We start from the raw sequence: 18317 nt of genomic DNA, 5'->3' as shown, positions 1-18317 counted from the left end.
ATGGGGGAAATATGGGCAAAATGAAGAGGGGTAAGTGCTGGCGAAGGGGGCGTGGTCCCAGCTTAAAGAGAATTAACAATTCTTGAGTTGGCAACTTTCGAAAGTTGGCCCAGAATTGGGTTAGACTCAAAAGTGTCCGAGAGTCAGGCCTTCAAAGGTGATTCAACTCGGTGAAGGGGAAAAATAAAAAGCAACAGGGAAAAGAGTGGAAATCTCCCTGGGGGGAAAATTCCTTATGGAGTTAGGCACTAACTAGGGAACTCTGAACTGCACAAAAAAGTTTCTGCATCACTTTGAAATACTAACTAGACGAGTCTTTAAGGTCGTAAGTATCTCACAAGAAAACATCAACAAGATGTAAGATATTTAAAAGGAACAGAAAATGATAAAAACTATACGAATTATAGTTCGTATAAATTATACGAAAACATTTATATAAAATGTTATATTTTCATGATTAATGCCAAATGATCATGAATTACAGAGGCTTTAAAATCAAAATCTGTTCTACTCAACAGAAGATCAGAGCATCCCCAATCATCCTTGGCATCCACAGCTACTTGACGGACGTGTCGAGTTTTCGATAATCAGAGGAAGCTTCTGTCGGATGTCGTTGCAGACATTCAATGGCCACCAATATCTGAATAGGCGGTTATATTTCTGCGCTTGTGGAATAGACCCCACGGATTCCAGATATTTGACGGATGTCGTGGTCCTATCATCGACATCGCTGCGACCGGAATTGGAATCGTGTCCTGTAAACTGGATCTCCTGTCGGCGATGCAATCCCGGAATGTGATCATCCGCTGTCTCACGTCGCCAGCGGGCAACGCACACAATGTGGATCATATGAGCGGTTGCTAAAACGCCCATTACTATATTTAGATATTCCAAAACTTAAATCGATTTTCTTGTGTTAACAATTTTGATGTAGAAAAGTGGGAAGTTAACCAATTACTGTTCTAACATGAAAGTCAGCGGCAACTTCGATGTGTTTGCTAAGCTACTTGGTTCACAAAAAGTTTTCTGAATAATAAAATAATATCAAATAAATGTGAGAATTAACCTTAAATGTGCAGCACATCCTCGATTGCTGCGCGAGCGAAAAAGCCGCCTTCTCTTGAACAAAATCAGTTGACTGGAAAGTCATAACCAGTGCACCACCACTGTTCTCACTCAATTTAACGCTCATTCACTCGAGGAGTGTTCACTGTGACCCCCGGGGCGAAAGGTCCAGATATACACCATATTTTGGGGGGCACCCCTTGTTCCGCAGCTCCCACCACCACCACCAATGCCACTATCACTATCACTGGTACTACCAATACTACTACACATCCGAATGGATGTCAACTTACCTGGATGGCGAATATGGCGAATAGTGCGGTGCATGCGCTGAGTGGGAATTACGCAACGGGAATCCGGGCATGACCAGCGGCTGTGAGCCGCTTATCTGGCAATTGCCACCGTTACCGCTCCCGGGCGGACCGACGCCCACCTGGGGTCCTCCACCGGCCACGCCCCCCGGTCCACCGCCCACACCGCCGGGCATCGTGCCAGCGCCCATCGGCAGTCCAACGCCGCCGCGATCGATGCCACCATGGCCGATTGTGTTGCTGCCAGTTGACATACTCTGCGGCATCTGTTGTGGATGGCCGCCCAGTCTGCAAAGAGGAGAAAATGCAAGGAAACTGGGTTATCCACTGGCTGTCAATTTTTGGGATGCACTCGAACCGAATTGTGCATGACACTTGATTACTTATGAATATAAATATAACTCCTAATTTTAAGGTTTACAATTCTAAGTTAACATACTAACTTAACTTTAGAAAAATCCACTGTTTTAGTCTGCACCACTAAAATATTATACAACTAAATTTCTAACTTTTACTTAAGTCATTACATTTAATTTCAGCTGAATACTTAATTTTGTTATGTGTGTTTTTAGTTTATGCATTGGGTTCCACATTTTTCGCTCAGTGCACTTTGGCTTGTAATGCGGAAATTAAAACATGTGCAAAAGTTTTCGCCGCTCGCTGCTGCTTCTTCTACGCGTTTGGCAATGTTACAATATTTAAATCGCATCCTCGTGGACAATGGCTTATTGTTGTTGCCGCGGCCCGCTGTTATTGTTATTATTATTTTTAACGGTTAAGTGATGCGGAAATTTTAAATTAAAAAACATAAATCAATGCATGTGTGCACGCCGGCCATTGTATGGCGAATTGTGAATGGAGAATGGCGAATGGCGAAGGGCGAATGGGTTGCACGAAAAGCAACAATAAAAAAAAGAGAAAAAAAAATAGCAACCAACCAATGTAAAAATAAAAATTACAACAAAAAATAACGACGAGTTTCATTATCCCCGACCGGCAGTCGGGCGATTTTTGTTGCTGTTTGTGTTTTATTATCGCTCAACATTAAGCGGAAATGCAGTCGCTGCTGCCATTTCTCGATAACTGCCGCCATTGTTGTAAATTCCTGTGCGCGCGTGTGTGTGTGTGTCGTCTGTGTGTGGTTCAGAGAACTGCAGCCCGCCACTGGCACTCTACGTCCACCCGATAAACACTCGGTCTCTAGGCACCCCGTCTTTTTTGACACCCTACTTGCGGCAACAGAAAATATTCGGGTGTTTTACCAACGTTGTGTTTTTGTTACGAGTAAAAAAACCACCCGAGGCCTGCTGCGCAAGAGCCGTATGGGTGAGTGGACGCACAGTCAACGATCGGCCGCAGGTCATTTTTTGTATGCCTAAAATTTGTATGGGTGGAAGCGCGACGGGTATAAGAAATGAAGGGTAAAAGGGAATACCCAAGAAAAATTTCGTGCTCATGTCGGGTGCCACTCGTTTCGAATCATTGCCTTACTAATTTTTCACAAGTCGCTAGCTGAATACTCTAATGACGAATATTCCTACATAAATTCATTTTTGAAATGAATTTCGTGACATTATGTACATAGATTCAGCTATTAGCATTATTACTATTACTATTATTTTTAATATAATTTACATTTTAATAATACAAACGTTAATAATATATATAATATATAATAATATATAATATAATATATATATATATATATATATATATATATATATATACATATATAAGAATTAAATTACATATATATATATATTTATAATATATAATATAATAAAATATAATATAATATATATAATTATAATAATATATAATGAAGATGAAGGGCATATTTTACATAGTATTCGACAAAGTCTAGAGCCACGCCGAAAGAATAGTGTATAAACGTATGGAGTGTAAAACGTATGGAGTTACGCATCTCGTCTGTGTCTCGACTATCTACAAGAGTAGATAGACTGATAGAGACTATTACCCGAGTATTTTTCGAAACACCCGAGTATTTTTGGAAACACCCATGTGTTTAACGGTAAACCCACAAGTGTTTTTGTCACTCATCCCTTTTTAGGCATTTGTCTTTTTCTGACTGTTTGCCTTCTCTACCCTCCGTTATGGGTGCCGAGTATGATCGGCACCCGCGACGCAGGGCACCGTATTGATTCGGGTGCGCGCACAACGGGGTGTCTTGTCTGCAGGTGCAGACGTATACTGTGTGTTTGTAAGTACCCGCGATGTGCGTGGCGGGTAGCACCCGCACACAAAATTGTTGGATGTGAGTCGAGTGGCTAAAAATGCCACCCTTGCAGTTCTCTGGTGTGGTTGCCATTTTCAGCAGCCGCCCGCAAGTATGCAACAGAAATTACAACCTTTTCCAGCCGCCAAAGCAGAAACGCATTTTTGTGAACCCTCGCGATAGATTTACACACACTGGCAAAGATAAAGCCACTCTCCACTAATTTCCTTCAACAGATTTAAAATTATTATTTTATGGCTTCGATATCTTTTCGTTTTTCTTTTGGTCAATAAATGCCACGTTGTTGTTGGCCAAGCAAATACCTTAAAGGCATAAAATGTTGTCTTTTCGGAAAAATGCCCTCAGGCCGCAATGTATTGTCTTTGGACAAATATTTTGATTTTCTGAGAGCTTATTCTTCACATTTGTTTTGTTTTCCTAACGAAAGACGAAGTCAATTATAGAAAGTCTTTGGACTTGAACTACATGGCCTGTAATTGGAACATCTTGTTTGAGTACAAAATTAAATATATATTGCTTAGATTTTAAACGAATTGTTTTAAATATTTTAACATTCTAACTTGCCCCACTTGCTTTAATTTGATTTGATGCATTCAACGTAATGGCACTGTCTAAACCGCATTTTAACCCATTTCGAGGAGCTTTTCGCTGACCCACGATTATTTTTATAAATTCCCCGTCCAACCAACTTCATTGCCATTGTACCGAGCTCATCGTCACTTGCTGTTGCGTGTATTTGACATATCACATTTGGCCCTATTCGTATCTCTTCGTTTTGCTTTTGGTTTGGCCCGCTTTGCTTTTTCAGAATCAGTTCATTTTTTTTTTCATTTTTTTTTTTTTTTTGGTTTTTTGGCTGCGGCTCTCTGTCGTTTTGGTCGCCATTTTGGCTTTGTTATTTATGGCCATGTCAAGCGGTCGCCGGCTGGTCAAGCGTGTGCCACGCCCCCAGCCCCTAGCCCTCGTTCGCGGCGATTTGGCCTGCATTTGACATGCGGTTCCTGTGTGCGGGCTTCGTTTATTTGTATTTTATCTTTCCCCCTTTTTTTTTTCTCTCATTTCTCAATTGAAATTTTAACTCAGTCGAGTGAGATGGCCTTATGAATAGTACACAAAGTTCTGTATGATATTTCATATTCAAAATTTTAGAAAACGAAGTCAAAAATAAAAAAACGAAATCAAAAATCAAGCTGCAAATTTACGAGTTTTTGCCACAAAAGTTACTAGATCAGTGTAATTTATAGCGGGAAAGGGACGGCACGAATGCAAAACAGAACAATGAATGGCACCCTGGGGTCGCCGGAGCGAAAGAGATGGCTGTGCCTGCCGGAAAAGAGACGGGAACAGAAAGCCGCTTACACCAGCAGGCACAAGACAAATGTGCCTCTCACTCTGTGCGTGTGTGTGTGTGTGTGTGTATTTGCGTGTGTATCTATGTGAGTTTGGGACAGCTTAGCAAATACTAAGCCAGCCAGCGAGCAGCGCAAGCTGTGCCTGTGATTTATTAGCAACAATAATAGAATTAAACAATTTAAATTAAGTTGTAGCCAAAAACCATAAACAGTCTGGCAGGCGGGCCTGCGGACTGTGCCCCACCATCCCCCCCACCATCCCCCCCACTCACTCAACACTCTCGCACACACGCAACGTTTTGTTCCCACTAAGTTTGATACCCTCGAAAGTCAGGGTTATATAGTTGACAAGGCAATACGTCTGAGTCAGTTGCAAGTTATTGTTTAGTTATAAAAATTCTAAGGTATTTAAAGAAATACAGCCAAAGGTAAAAAAGTAGGACTTGATGACGTCTATAATGGATATATATTTATATACAATTGTAGACAGCGAGAATTTTATTTATTTATTTAATGATTAAAAGCAAACAGACTAGGACATATATTTTTATGAGCTTTATTTATTTGGGAAATAATATAATTTCCAACAGTAACCTTCTAGCCGAAGTAATATCATGTTCGTGGTGCCAAATTCGACTGAAATTCCTTGACCAGCAGGCGACTGAGCAGCAGCGGAAGCTCAGCTGGGGGGAAAGTTGGGAAAGCGGTGGCCAAATGGAGGGGGGCATGGCCGAGGGGGGTGGGGGGAGCCAACTTGGTCGCGCTGCTGGCGGGGCATTACAAATGCTTCCTGTGCATACATTTGGCAGCAGTTTGTGTGTGCCCATTCCGCTTTTCCACATCGTGTGTATATTGTTGCCATTATTATTGCCGTTGACCAGCCGCAGCAGCAGTTCCACTTTCGCCCCACTTTTCTCCATTTCAGCTACACCCCCGTCCCCCCCAAGCAACGCTACTTTCCACCACCACTACCATGACACTCGACGAAAGTTGTGCACACGCAATATGGAGTGGTGCAAAAAGAGCGCACAAAAAATGTTGCATACTTTTAAGTGCAGCGCATTTTGTAACTCAAAATGGCAGTTCGTTGCTGAATGCATGTGAGTTTGCGAGTGTGAGTGTGAGTGTGTGCGTGTGTGTGTGCCAGCGCGTGTGCTTGATTGTTTAATTTAATTTGGATTTAAAAGCAACGCATAACAAAGATTGCTAGCAATTATTTTTTGCCCGACGCTCTTGTTATTCAATCAAATAATATTCATTTCATTTGCAATCAACAACAGCAGCAGAAGCAGCTGCAGAAAAACTTTTGCTTTTATTAAATTTTGTTTCTGTTTATTCCGCTTTGTGATAATAAATACTGTTTTTGCACTGTCCGTGGGGAAAACAACTGAGAGATGGCGATAGTTTGCGTGAAAGGGACATAAATCCAATGGGGACAAACTGAGCAGAAAAAAAACAAAAAAGTATATATAAATGCAGTTGGGAACAGCGTTTGAGAATGAATTGAAGGACTGACTACTTTATGCTATCGTCATAAAGTGAAAACCTGCCATTAATGGTATTGTATTGGAACATTTCGTATTTTATAGAAGTATCAGTATCACTGATTAAACCATCAAAGCCAACAGTGCGAAACATAGTAGTTTTCCTCCAAAGGATTTTTAAACGTAAGAATAAATAACTGGCATGAATATTTTATTACTTTTTGCAATTTTAAAAATTGTTGTCTTAGATCTGCCAACATTAAGTGGAATATTTCCCCTGGACGGAAGCTGTTAAATAAATTTGTTTAATTTCCCTCGTTTTCCCATGACTTTTTTCCAATTTTTCTAGTATTTTCCGTCATTCGACTTTTCGTCCATTTTAGTTGGTTTTCTCCTACAAAAACGATCGAGCCTCGAGGCTATTGAACATTTTGTGCAAAGTTTTCAATGGGCCATCCACACACACACACACAAATACATTCATTTATAGAGTGGAAGTGGAACAAAACTATGAATTTAGTTTTTCTGGCATTGTTGGGTTAACGCTGCCCCTTTAACCCTTGGCTGCCCCGCCATCGGATTCGTGCCGCACAAAGCGAAAACTAACAAAAACGCCCACCAAAAACGTGATTTTCGCCAAATTTCACAAAAACACACACACACACAGTACCGCACAGAATATTGAAGAGGCGAAAGAGAGGGCACGAGAGGTGCAGAACGAGATAGCAAGAGGCGGCACCGAAGAAAAATCCCAACGAAATTACACGCTGTGTGTGAAGCGCTGAAAACGTGCTAGAAAAATGAAGCGCGAAATCAATAATAACACACAATAAAAAGGGACAGCATCGGCGTGAAAGAGATAGCCCTACTGCTAGCGAAAGAGACAGAGAGCTGGGGGAAAAAAATAGGTGAACAACAAACTGTGGCAAAAGGCTACGGCAACATTATCATCGGCAACTGCAACCAAATCAGAGCAATTGCATTGTCCTGTCACGCATGCGAAAATAGCTAGAATTTGCCAAGGCAAAAACACAGATTTCTTCCAGCGAAAAGTGTCAAATAATTGTTGGAAATAATGGATTCGATTTGTTGAAGTTTAAGTAGGGTATAAAAAGAAAAACACAGCACAGAAAAATTTGCAAGCAAATCATAAGAAAATGCAAATTCATATATAAACCTAAATTGTAATATTGAAATAATATTCGTTTTTATTCAAAAGGTTTTTAGTTTTTTGTACCTCAAACTGCCTTTTCGGACATTTATCCATCTAGTTTTATGGAAAAACAATTTTGCCGACTTAATACCAATACCGCTCGACTTTAAAATGTTTTCAACAACATTTTTTTTTTCTAGCCTCAACCGCTTTTTCTTTGAGCATAATTTTCTTTTCTTCCTGTCTGAGACAAAAGGCAGCGAGATGAAAAACAAAGGGAAAATCGCAACGATGGAGCAGACAAAGAAAGTTTTGGGGGAACATTTTGCGGCGGTGCGCGGAAAAGCGGGAAAGTGTGGGCGGTGGCAGGGGGGGTGGGGCAAATCAATTTAATTAGTTTCTGACTTTCATTTACAAATTATGCATAAATCTGTAGACAGCGCCCCAGAGACCATAAATTAAGCGCCAGCGCCAAACTCAAACTCTTGGTCAAAAATAAAAGAAGCAGAGAAAGAAGAAGCAGAAGCCGGCGAAAAAAAAGGCGAACGGGCGAAAGAAAGAGAAAAACTTTTACGGAAAACACAACACAAACAACAACAAAACTTGTATCTAACTACAGCAGACGAAGAAAATGGGAGGAAAAACGAGGGTTGGACGCAAAATTAATTTGCGCTTTTATTAAATTTTCTTTTGCCGCTCTTCGCAGGACGCGAAGGACGTCGCAGGGATCGGTGGGCGGTGGGCTGCAGGGAGGCAGGTAATCACGCCCACAGGGGAAAATACACACACACACCCACACTCGCACGCGTATGAGCAATTTTTATCGAGCGTAAGAGCAACAAGCGAATAAAGGAGCAAAAGGATATCCAAAGCGCAGGAGATACAGGGGCGGAGGAAAAGTGGCCGAGAGGGGTGGAAAATGCGGGCCAGGATGGGGGTGGTGCTGCTGCTGCTGCCGTCAAACAAAAATGCAACCCCTTGAACAATTTTTTATACACGATTTATTTCCATTTTCTGCTATCCCTTTTTTTTTTGCACAATTTTCTTTTGAGCAGTGTTTTGGAGGGCAAAATGCCCCTCAAATTTTCCATGCTCCAATGCACGCAATATTATCAAGGGGGGGCACATGGAAATTATTACACAGAAATCTCCCCAAAGATCAATCACTAAAATGATTGATTAAAAACTATATTGAAAGCACAGCTTCTATGAGTTTTAGTATAAATTCTAATTATTAGAATGTAACAAGAAAATATTATTTCCCCTTTTTACCAATTTCTTGCCATTTATTTTAGGGGTAAAATCTCAGCTTGCAGCTAATATTTAATTAACAATCTCATAAATCCCCACCGGCAAAGTCTTGTGCATTTTCCCCCATTTTATTGCCACATTTCTCTCCCACTTAAGACCCTCAACAAATTGCAAGTTCGCGACTAAGCCGTAAGGTAAATGATCTAAAAATGGCAACTAAGTGGGGTGTGTGTTGCCCCACCCCCGCCCCCTTTTTTTGTTTCACCGTCGAGTGGGAATATATATCAGTTACGCGCTCTCATGGCAGATGATTCTGCAAAATACGAAAATAAAAAAAAAGTGAAATGGTAAAGAGAAAACCCCGGCCTTAACCCTCCGCTGGCCCCATGGGTGAAGTCGGGCGACTAATAACACCCCGAGGGAGCAGCCAGTCGCCTGGGGGCGTGGCCATGGACGTGGGCGTACGGGGCGGCGACGGCCAATGATCAAAGAATTTTTTCCACTGCGCTCTGGTTCATCCTTTTGATTCTTTTTTTTTTCCTTCTGGTTTGCCCGCGAGTTGCCATGCTAAATTTTTGTTATGACGGCGGAATTAATATTATTAAGGGTCGCGCAGACCGCTTGGTCCTTTTCCCCTCTGTACGTGTGTGTGTGTGTGTGTCTGTTTTCTTTTTTGCAGCCGTTGAGTTGATAATTTCGCGATGGCACACCAGCAAGGAAGGAAAAAAAAAGAAGGGGGGACATTTTCCACGACGTCATTATCAGCAAATGCCGCACGCCGCTTTGTTTGACAAAGGCGGCACCACCCACCCAGCCAACTGCCCAACCCACCCATCATTTTCGCTGTTTATGGGCCCTTATTAAATATTTACAGTTTTGGCAAGTTTGAAAAGCGCCTTTAATTGCTGTCACTTCTAGATTAATTATTTACACAACCCACAGACATAGACACACACACACATTGCCGCTTGTTTATACCCTGTGAGAATAAATTGAATGAATTTAATTAGAGTTTGCGGTTTCGTGCAGTTTAACTAGGGAATAAATAATCCATTAAAGTGTCGTATTTTTTGTGAATATTTTAGAAAAAGCTTAGCTGGCTAAACAAATTATATGTGTGTTGGTTAAATTCCAAATGTTTACTACAATCCTGCATTTTTAATATCAACGCAATAATCGATATCAAAATATCGTTTTCAAATGATGTATTTAATTTCGATTGTATGCGTATCATGTGTATCACATCTTCCTCCTGCACACAATCATTCACTTTTTGTAGCATAAACTAAAGGTAGTTAGAAACAAACTAAATTAAAGTTTCCTGCTGCACGAACTCCTATGCAATTTCCTCCTCCATCCGAGAGCATTCTCGAGTCGACGTTTTCCAATTTCCCCTATTTTCCCTTTTGCCGGCTCTGCATTTGTCTGTCAGCGAGTGAAAATCGGGAAAGCGAAAAGTGTGGGTAAAAATGAGGAATGGAAATGGGGGAAAAACGGCCTGAAAAGCGTCGCGCGATAAGCGCCTCAAACATTTTTCCAAGCGCTTATTAATTGTGTTTGTCGAGTGACGACGGCTGCTTGAGCCTGTGCAAAAAGGATACGTAGGTAACGAGGGTGTTTGCCAAAGGATTATGCAGCGATGTCGCCGACGCGGCGCTCCAAGGCAAACACACTTCACGCCGGCGGAAGGAATGGAATGGAAATGAAAAGGAGCGGAGAGGAGAGGCAAGCAAAAGAGAAAAACCTTGGGAAAAGCGGCTGGAATTTAGTTGAGCTCTGCCATACTGCCACCTGCTGGGCGGCAGGCGAGAAAGATTTTTAATATTTGCCAGAAGTGTGGCAATAAAATCAATCGAGCTAATAACGGATATTGCCGCAGGAAGAAAGGCGGAAAAAACGCAGGACACAAATTCGGGAAATCGAAAAACGCAGCGGGTCATCGGCCGGCGAGCACGTGGCCTCCTCCCTCCCCCTTCTATAAAATGTATATATATATATATATATAAATATATATAGACGCTATGCCTGAATTGCGATTTGAAATGGCATAAATTGAATTAGACGGCATGTCCCCGGTTTTCGGGGATTCCTGCAGCTGCAAGTGCAGCGAAAAGTCACCACCACCAGCAGCAGCATCCCCGATATTTCGCAACACCCTCACATTTTGACCATAAAGCAAAGTAATATGCTCGCCCATCTGGCTAATAATCAAATCAATGGGCGTGGTCATATTTTTCGATTGCCAACACAGCCCGCTTTTTTATTTCCGGTCCATCAACTATCGAAGGAGAGATTTCTTTCAAGAGATATCGAAATGGTTACAAGTCAACCAATTGTAGTTATATTAGCCATATGAGTTCATATAGTCGCTATGGGATAGGCGAACCTTTTATCGCGACGAGCAACGTGCAATTAAATAATCTGGAAACTGCCCTTCGTAAGCATATTAATTTTCTGCCATTTCATAACGCCGCTGATGATCTTCTGGGGTCCAGTGACCGCCCTCAAGTTAATTTGCAACATAATCTTTTAATCTGGTTTTTGTGTCAAGCGCAGACCAATGAACATTGCCAGGGCTATAACGGTTGGTGGGTGGGTTGCTGACGGGATGGCTTTCCCATTTCCCACTTACCATTTCCCATTCACCATTTCCCCCGAAAAGGAAAACCCACCCCATATCGACTGGGCCATTCAACCCTTGATGATGGCGAACGGTGGATGGGATTTATGAAAAATTCATTAGTTCCGTGTGCGCTTCGCATCTATGGGATGACATATGAACCTAATGACGCCCCAGGCACCCACACACACACGCACACACACACAGCTCGCAGGACATTGTCCACTTGATGGTCGAGAACAACAACAACAGCAATAAGAAAAAGAAAAAATCGGAAATATGAGCAATGCATTAGCCAATAAATACATCCGCCGTAGACCATTAATCCGATCCAAAAATCGCATTGTCTGCTAACGACTGGTAACTTTTTTTAGATTTTTGCATTTCCTGGTTTTTCCATTTCTGGAGGCCAACAGGAAGAACCCTTGACTTGTGTAACAATCCTTTAAAGAATTTATTGCTTTAAAACTATGAGTAACTGAGCTGCCATAAGTAATTATAATGTATAGCGTTACTTCAAAATGAAATACAGCTGTATATATTGGGTTTCAATCTACAGAATGATTGTGTTACTTTGCTAAAAATAGGCCTACACAAAGTTCAGTATTCCTTGCCGAATTAACACATTTTGCAAACTCGATTCGAACGGATGATATATTGTTGTTTGTTTCTATGCTTTTTCCGGTTTTTTTTTTTTTTTTTTGTTCAACCTGAATTACTTTAATCTCAATGTAATTTTTGTGTGCGCAATTTTCTTCTTTTTGCGGCCTTTTTTCGGCGGGTCGCTTATCAATGAGCAACAAAAACGAGCTCAGGAGCATCAAAAAGGAAGAAAAATTGATGTGTGTGTGTGTGTGTGTGTGTGTGCGGCACACATATCAGCATAAGTCAGGCAGGATGCGGATATACATGTGTACATGTGAGTATCAGTGTGTAGCCGAAATTCATCAAAATCCAATCAATCTTTCATTTAAACATTTTCATTTCGGCTCGTTGCGTTGCGCTGCATTCGCATTGAATGGAAATCCATACAAAGGGCCACGAGGAGCGGTCCAAAAAAAATAAAAAAAAAGCTGGGAAAATGGCAAAACAAAGGGTGCGGGGGAGTGGGGTGGCGGTAAGGAGGAAAATCCGCAGTAAAGCGCAAATATTTGCGCGTATAAATGGGGATGATGATAGATGGAAAACCAAAAGGCAGGAAGAGTAAAAAAAATGTAAGAAAAACAAAAAAAAGGAAACCGCAAAATAGGGACAAAAAATCAGTTCTGCCGAAGCCGGGATATTTTCCAATCAGATAAAACTGTTGAAATCCAAACTGAAGAAAAACATATTTCCCAGCTGCTTTAAACTTTGATCCACAGATCTTGTCAATTAGAAAGCTCAAATATTACACACACATATTATATATATACGGAAACGGAAGTGAAAATTAGCAAACGAGGAAAATGTTTTGCCGAAACTAATAGAGAGGCCAGATGGTTTCGGGTCAAAAGGAAAAGTGGGTGGCCCACTTCTGCCCACAATCATCTAAATTAGTTGGCAAAGGCGAAGGGAAACGCTATAAATAAACAAAAGCCACAAACAACAGAGCGAACTGAAAGCGAAACTTGAAATTAATTCCGAACGGGAGCTGAGGACCATGCTCATCTGCAAGTTGGTATTTGGAATTTGGAATCTGGGCGCAAGTGGCCGCCCACTGAAGCGAATGATGAGCCTGTATAAATATCCGGGTACAGGCCAACTGGAGGGGCATAAATCATATGGCCCAAATACAAATTTTATGACGCATCCCCAAACAATTTCCTCCGCTTTTCGCCGCCGCCATCTCCTTGTGCCTTTTTTCATTTCTCATTTGAGAAATGCCAAGGCAAACAGGCAGCGCGTTGGGAGCTGGTAGCTGGGTGTTTTCAGGAGAAAGTCCTGCGAGAAAAGCGGGCGGCCAAGGCTCTCTGCTTGCCGCCTTTGCATTTAAAGCTTAATCCCAGCCAAGGAAAGCATGAATTTATAATTAAAAGTAAATTAAAAGTAAATAAAACCGAAGAACCCACGAACAACAAGAACAACCAGAACAGAACCCCAAAAACCTTATCCCAGGAAACCAGCAAATTGGTTTGGGTTCGTATAGCCCTCTGCAGCCCTTCAGATACAAGATACAAGATACAAAATAATATTTGACCAAGACGAGAAACGAAGGCAGCGCGCCGAGCACAAAGCCAACCGTCTAAAAATAGGCTTTTATGTTTAATAAATAGCTAAATACTAAAGTATGCTGTAAGCCAGTGAAAGTCTTAGTAAGGCTGAAAAACTTAGAAATCTATACAATGGTCTTTACCTATATGAAACTTTCAACTGATATATATTTTAAATACTTTATCCTATGCTGGAAAATACGAACTTTTTTGCAAGTAAAAAGGGGAGAAAACCTAAAAAGTTTCCTCGAGCACACTAAAAGCAAGTTGAAGTACAATCCCACAATCTCTCCCCAAAATCAAATTGGTGTCAACGCATAATCAGATGCTGACCCCCCTTGCAGCTGACACATCCCCCCCCCCCATCTCTCTGCCACCCCCTCTACTACCATGTCTTTCGACAAATTTGAATATCTAACAAGGATGAGGAGCAACATTAGCAAAAGACGAGAAAAGAAGCCGGAGGAAAATGGCGCCCAAAGTAGGTTAATGTGCGTCGATGTCGATAAAAATATATATTGACTGTAGGACATCTACATACACTGTTTTATTTTCTATTTTTGCATACATAAAATACGAAAATAAAACTGAATCAATATCAGTTTTGAAAGCCCGTTTCAAAATCTGGTCTTTAGATTTTATTTAAGCTTTTACTAAAATTTATTGTTGAAACAATATCAGCTAGAATTTTATTATTTTACGCAAATTTTATTGTAATTTGCTATTTTTTTCTCAGTGCCTTTGCATATTTATCAAATAGTAAGCTTCAATCTGCCGATGTCTAGGCAGGCGAAATTTAAAATTCTAATTGCTCAACTGGGATGTGTGTGCGTGTCGTCTCCTTTCCAGACGGAATGAATAAAACATTAAATCGGATTATAGAATTTTTGCATTTCTTGAAATTAACATGTTTATCCTGGCCCAGAAAAACGAGTGATTCAGGGGGGGTATGAATACAGACAGAATTTCCCATTGAACTGCCATTCAAAAGCCCCCGCCCCCTCCACAGAAAAACCGCACTCAAAGTGTTCGGCAAACATTTCCACTTGGCAACTTCTTGGCATTTCCCATCGACACATCGCATGCAAATTGCACAAAACCAACAAAAAAAAAAAATAAAGAAAAAAATCGAGTGAGAATCGGGTTGGGAAAAGTGGGTGGGCCACTCAACGGTAGCAATTAAGACAGACATTCGGAGCAAGTGGGCGTGGCCTAATAGGGTTAAGCATTATCTCGAGGTGTGGGAAAAAGTTTTTGGCAAGGCGATAAGAGATCGATGAGAATGCAATCAGCCCGAAGAGAAGAACGTTGGCAAATCGGGCAAGTGCAATAAACTTTTACGACGAGTGGCAAGTGTCAATCTAAATGCTGTGCAAGAATTAGAAGTTTGCGAAATCTTTAAGGCGCTAACTGCACTGAGATACATTGCGATTAGATATATCTTATATGTGCAAATCTCAGTTTAAAATCAAATCTTCAGCTTTGATTTCGAGCAGATAATATCTGACCTACCTCGAATTTCAAAAGAACTCCCCCAAATATACATCCCTTCATCATCATCATCATCATCGTCGTGGGTTTGACGTAATCGTGCAACGAACGCCTGACTGGCATCCATTTGAAGTGCCATAATGGGATTAGTGTCTTAGCTATAGGGTTTTCGATTCGGCATTTTCAGATTCCAGATTGGGCTGATAATATGCTGGCTTGGAGGGTTCCGGTTTTTTTTGTATCTTTGTATCTTTGAGTTGAGCGCCCAGCTGTCGTTATGCGAAGTATGATATTGTGATGAGGGTGCAACAGTTGCCGGGATCGCGGCCCGTAATTAAGTTGAAAGACTTTCGGGCGATAATTACAGGTTGAGCGCGCTGCACGCACAACAATACACGGCGAAAAAAAAGGGGGCATCATATTTAATATTATTATTATTCCAAAGGCATTGACGTAATGACATCCATAAGATGGAAGTTTTCAGCTGATACATGCCACAAGATACATATTTCCCCCGTGCACCGCCGATCGGGAAACTACACCTTGGGCACTTATGACGCAACCTCCATCGACACTCCATCGACATGGCCGCATGACAAATAGCCAAATAACCACTTCCCGAACTGCCGGCGCACTCAGTGACTTGTGACTGGCATGTGTAATTAGCCTGTCAACGTTTGCACCACCGCCACCAACATCGCCACCACCATCACCATCACCATTCCCGTTTTCCCACCTTACACCCAAACCCAAGCCCATCCCACCGCCACCCACTTTTTGGAGCATTGTAATGCGGTGGTGCGAGCAATGATGACGACGCCAACTGCAGGCGATGGCAAACATTATTTGATTGCCGAAAATGCAAATTGTCGAAGCCATTAACAGTTGCTGATGTGGCCGCAACACAACATTCACAACACAGCATTCCCAGCGTCTCACATCCATCCAGCAGTTGCAAGATGAGCAGGACTTGTGCAATATGTTGCTGCATTCCGGTTTACCAAGACAGGAAGTCATAGAAAGTCTGGCGGAATTGAATCTAATTTCATTGAGACGCAGTATAAAAAACTAAGGGAGATGTATATAGGCTATAAAGATGTAACATAATATATATCACATGGACCTATCAATGGACTGCTGACACAAGGGACTGCCACAAGGTGTTTACCCATGCCCACTTTTTCCAGCGCCTTTCTATCCCATACGTATTTGTCACGATCCTTATCGCAGGAGTGTCCTTGTTGTTGTCCCGGCTCCTTCTAATTTCTAATTATGTGGCCCATCCTGAGCGGTGCCAGCTTGCATATCAATGCGATATCAAGATGCGATTTATGCGCCTTGCTCACCACGAAGACACCCTTATACATATATACATGTATGTATCTATGTATATCCTCTGACTTGGCGTGTGCATGAAAAAGTCATTAAAATGTAATAAATTAGGCCACAGGCAAAGAAGCCGCTCTGAAGAAAATGGTGAATCACAGATGAATCAGGGTGCCCACCACCAACTCATCCCATTTGTTTTCCTTCCTTCTTTTCCTTTTCCTCTGCCGGCAGAGTTGCCACCCCACCCGAGTTTCAGTCCCAGATGAAAAGTGTATTAAATTGATTTCACTTGATTTTCCCGCTTGTACTTTATTTATTTTGTTAGAAGGGTGGCGCGGAGGGTCCAGTGTCCTGATGGATGGGTCTTTCTACACCCCCGACTCCCCCATTTCTGCCCTCTTCGCCTGTGTGTGTGTGTGTATTCATTTCGCATTATTGCAAACTCCACACGAGCCGAGCGTAATACATTTTTCCTTCATGCCACACCTCCTAATTTAATTTTTTTTTTTTTTTTGTTGGCCTGTGCCTTTGTGGATAATGAATATCACGCGCTGCTTATTAAACCTTACGCATCGCTGCGAATCTAATAGAAAAAGTCAAAGAAGGAGCAGGAAGAAGAGCTGCACAGCAAAAAAAGTAATGATACTTTAAATGTAACTAAAGGATATTGGCAGTTGACTATGAAATAGTGTTCTTCAAGTTTAGTATTTAAAAATGTTAGATTGGAGACTCAGAGTTGGACTGTTCTTTTTTTTAATTAGTAAAAAATTATTAGTGTTGGCTAGCTTTTTTTGGGACTGAATGCAGTATTATTTACGATATCGCATTGATTAGCCAGTAAGTTTCTTCCTGTGTAGGGAGAGGAGGCTTTTTCGGTTGGCTTACAAAACGTGCCAGTTGGGAATTTAAGCAAAAATATCAAAATGAAGCCGATGAAAGCAAACAGAGCGAGAAAGAGAGAGCACGATGGTCGAAGAAAGAGAGAGGGCCAGATGGTGATGGTGTGGTGAGAGCCAGAGGTGGCCTTCCGAGGTGAACCGAGGTGAAAAGAGTGAGTGAGAGTGCGTTTCTATTTTATTTCATATCCTTTTCCTTTCTGTTTACCTGTATAAGTGTGCTGTTCCTGTTCCTGGGCATGTGTGTGTGTGTGTTTGTGTGTTGTTTTGGGCCAAATATTACAAAACACAAACGCCTGTTTCCGTTTTACTAATTCGTATGCTGTTTGCATTTGCATTTTGTTGGCAGAGGGAAATGGATGCCACACATGAGTTTGGGTGCCGAAAAGTGGGTGGCGGGCAGAACGGTCGTTGTGTGGGGAAAATGAGTGGGGGGAGCTGTGGCTGTGGGCGGAAAATGGGGTATGCGTGCGTGCGACATGTATGAAAAATATCCTTGAGCTTGGTTTGAGTCCCGCAAAAGGAGGCAAAGTAAACGCGAAATCGAAAATATCGCGAAATTTACGGAGGGGTTTAAGGGGTGGTTGGGAACCCCCTTGGAACCCCCCGAAACACCCCTCTCTCACACACACACACTCACAGGAACAACAAGCTGCGCCTTGTTGTCGTTCATTTTGCATAGCTCAAAAGCAAAGTGCCAAAATGGTTTGCGAACGCAATGGAGATGGGTTCCAAAATAAAAAAAAAACGGTCGGGGGTTTCGGGGGTTTTGTGTACCCAAAGTGCAAAAGGAAATTCATGCATATGTGAGTGGGGGGTGGGGTTGGGTGGAAAGGAGAAAGCGGAAAGCGTTGAAATGTGCTACAAATTGAATTTTATTGAAACGTGTTTGAAATTTTTCGTCAGGCATTTCCACCGT

At 41.7% G+C, this 18317-nt stretch overlaps 2 protein-coding genes across 8 annotated transcripts in view; both read right to left on the bottom strand.

The window, feature by feature from the left end:
• Window positions 1-18317, bottom strand: part of LOC6725770 (teneurin-a) — a 198599-nt gene that overhangs the window by 57959 nt on the left and 122323 nt on the right. For all 7 annotated transcript variants that reach the window (XM_039297391.2, XM_044923645.1, XM_039297392.2 and 4 more), the window contains one exon: window positions 1359-1664. In XM_039297391.2, coding sequence (XP_039153325.1) covers window positions 1359-1664 — 306 coding nt within the window. The remainder of the gene's footprint in view (window positions 1-1358; window positions 1665-18317) is intronic.
• LOC27209307 lies at window positions 402-973 on the bottom strand. The gene has a single exon (XM_016184751.3). It carries the CDS (start codon window positions 871-873, stop codon window positions 538-540), a length of 336 nt encoding a protein of 111 aa, XP_016039077.1. The 5' UTR covers window positions 874-973; the 3' UTR covers window positions 402-537.

Source organism: Drosophila simulans, chromosome X (assembly GCF_016746395.2).
Source record: "Drosophila simulans strain w501 chromosome X, Prin_Dsim_3.1, whole genome shotgun sequence".
Taxonomy (NCBI): Eukaryota; Metazoa; Arthropoda; class Insecta; order Diptera; family Drosophilidae; genus Drosophila; species Drosophila simulans.
Note: the sequence above shows the minus strand (reverse complement) of the source record. Positions and strands in the feature narration are given on the sequence as shown.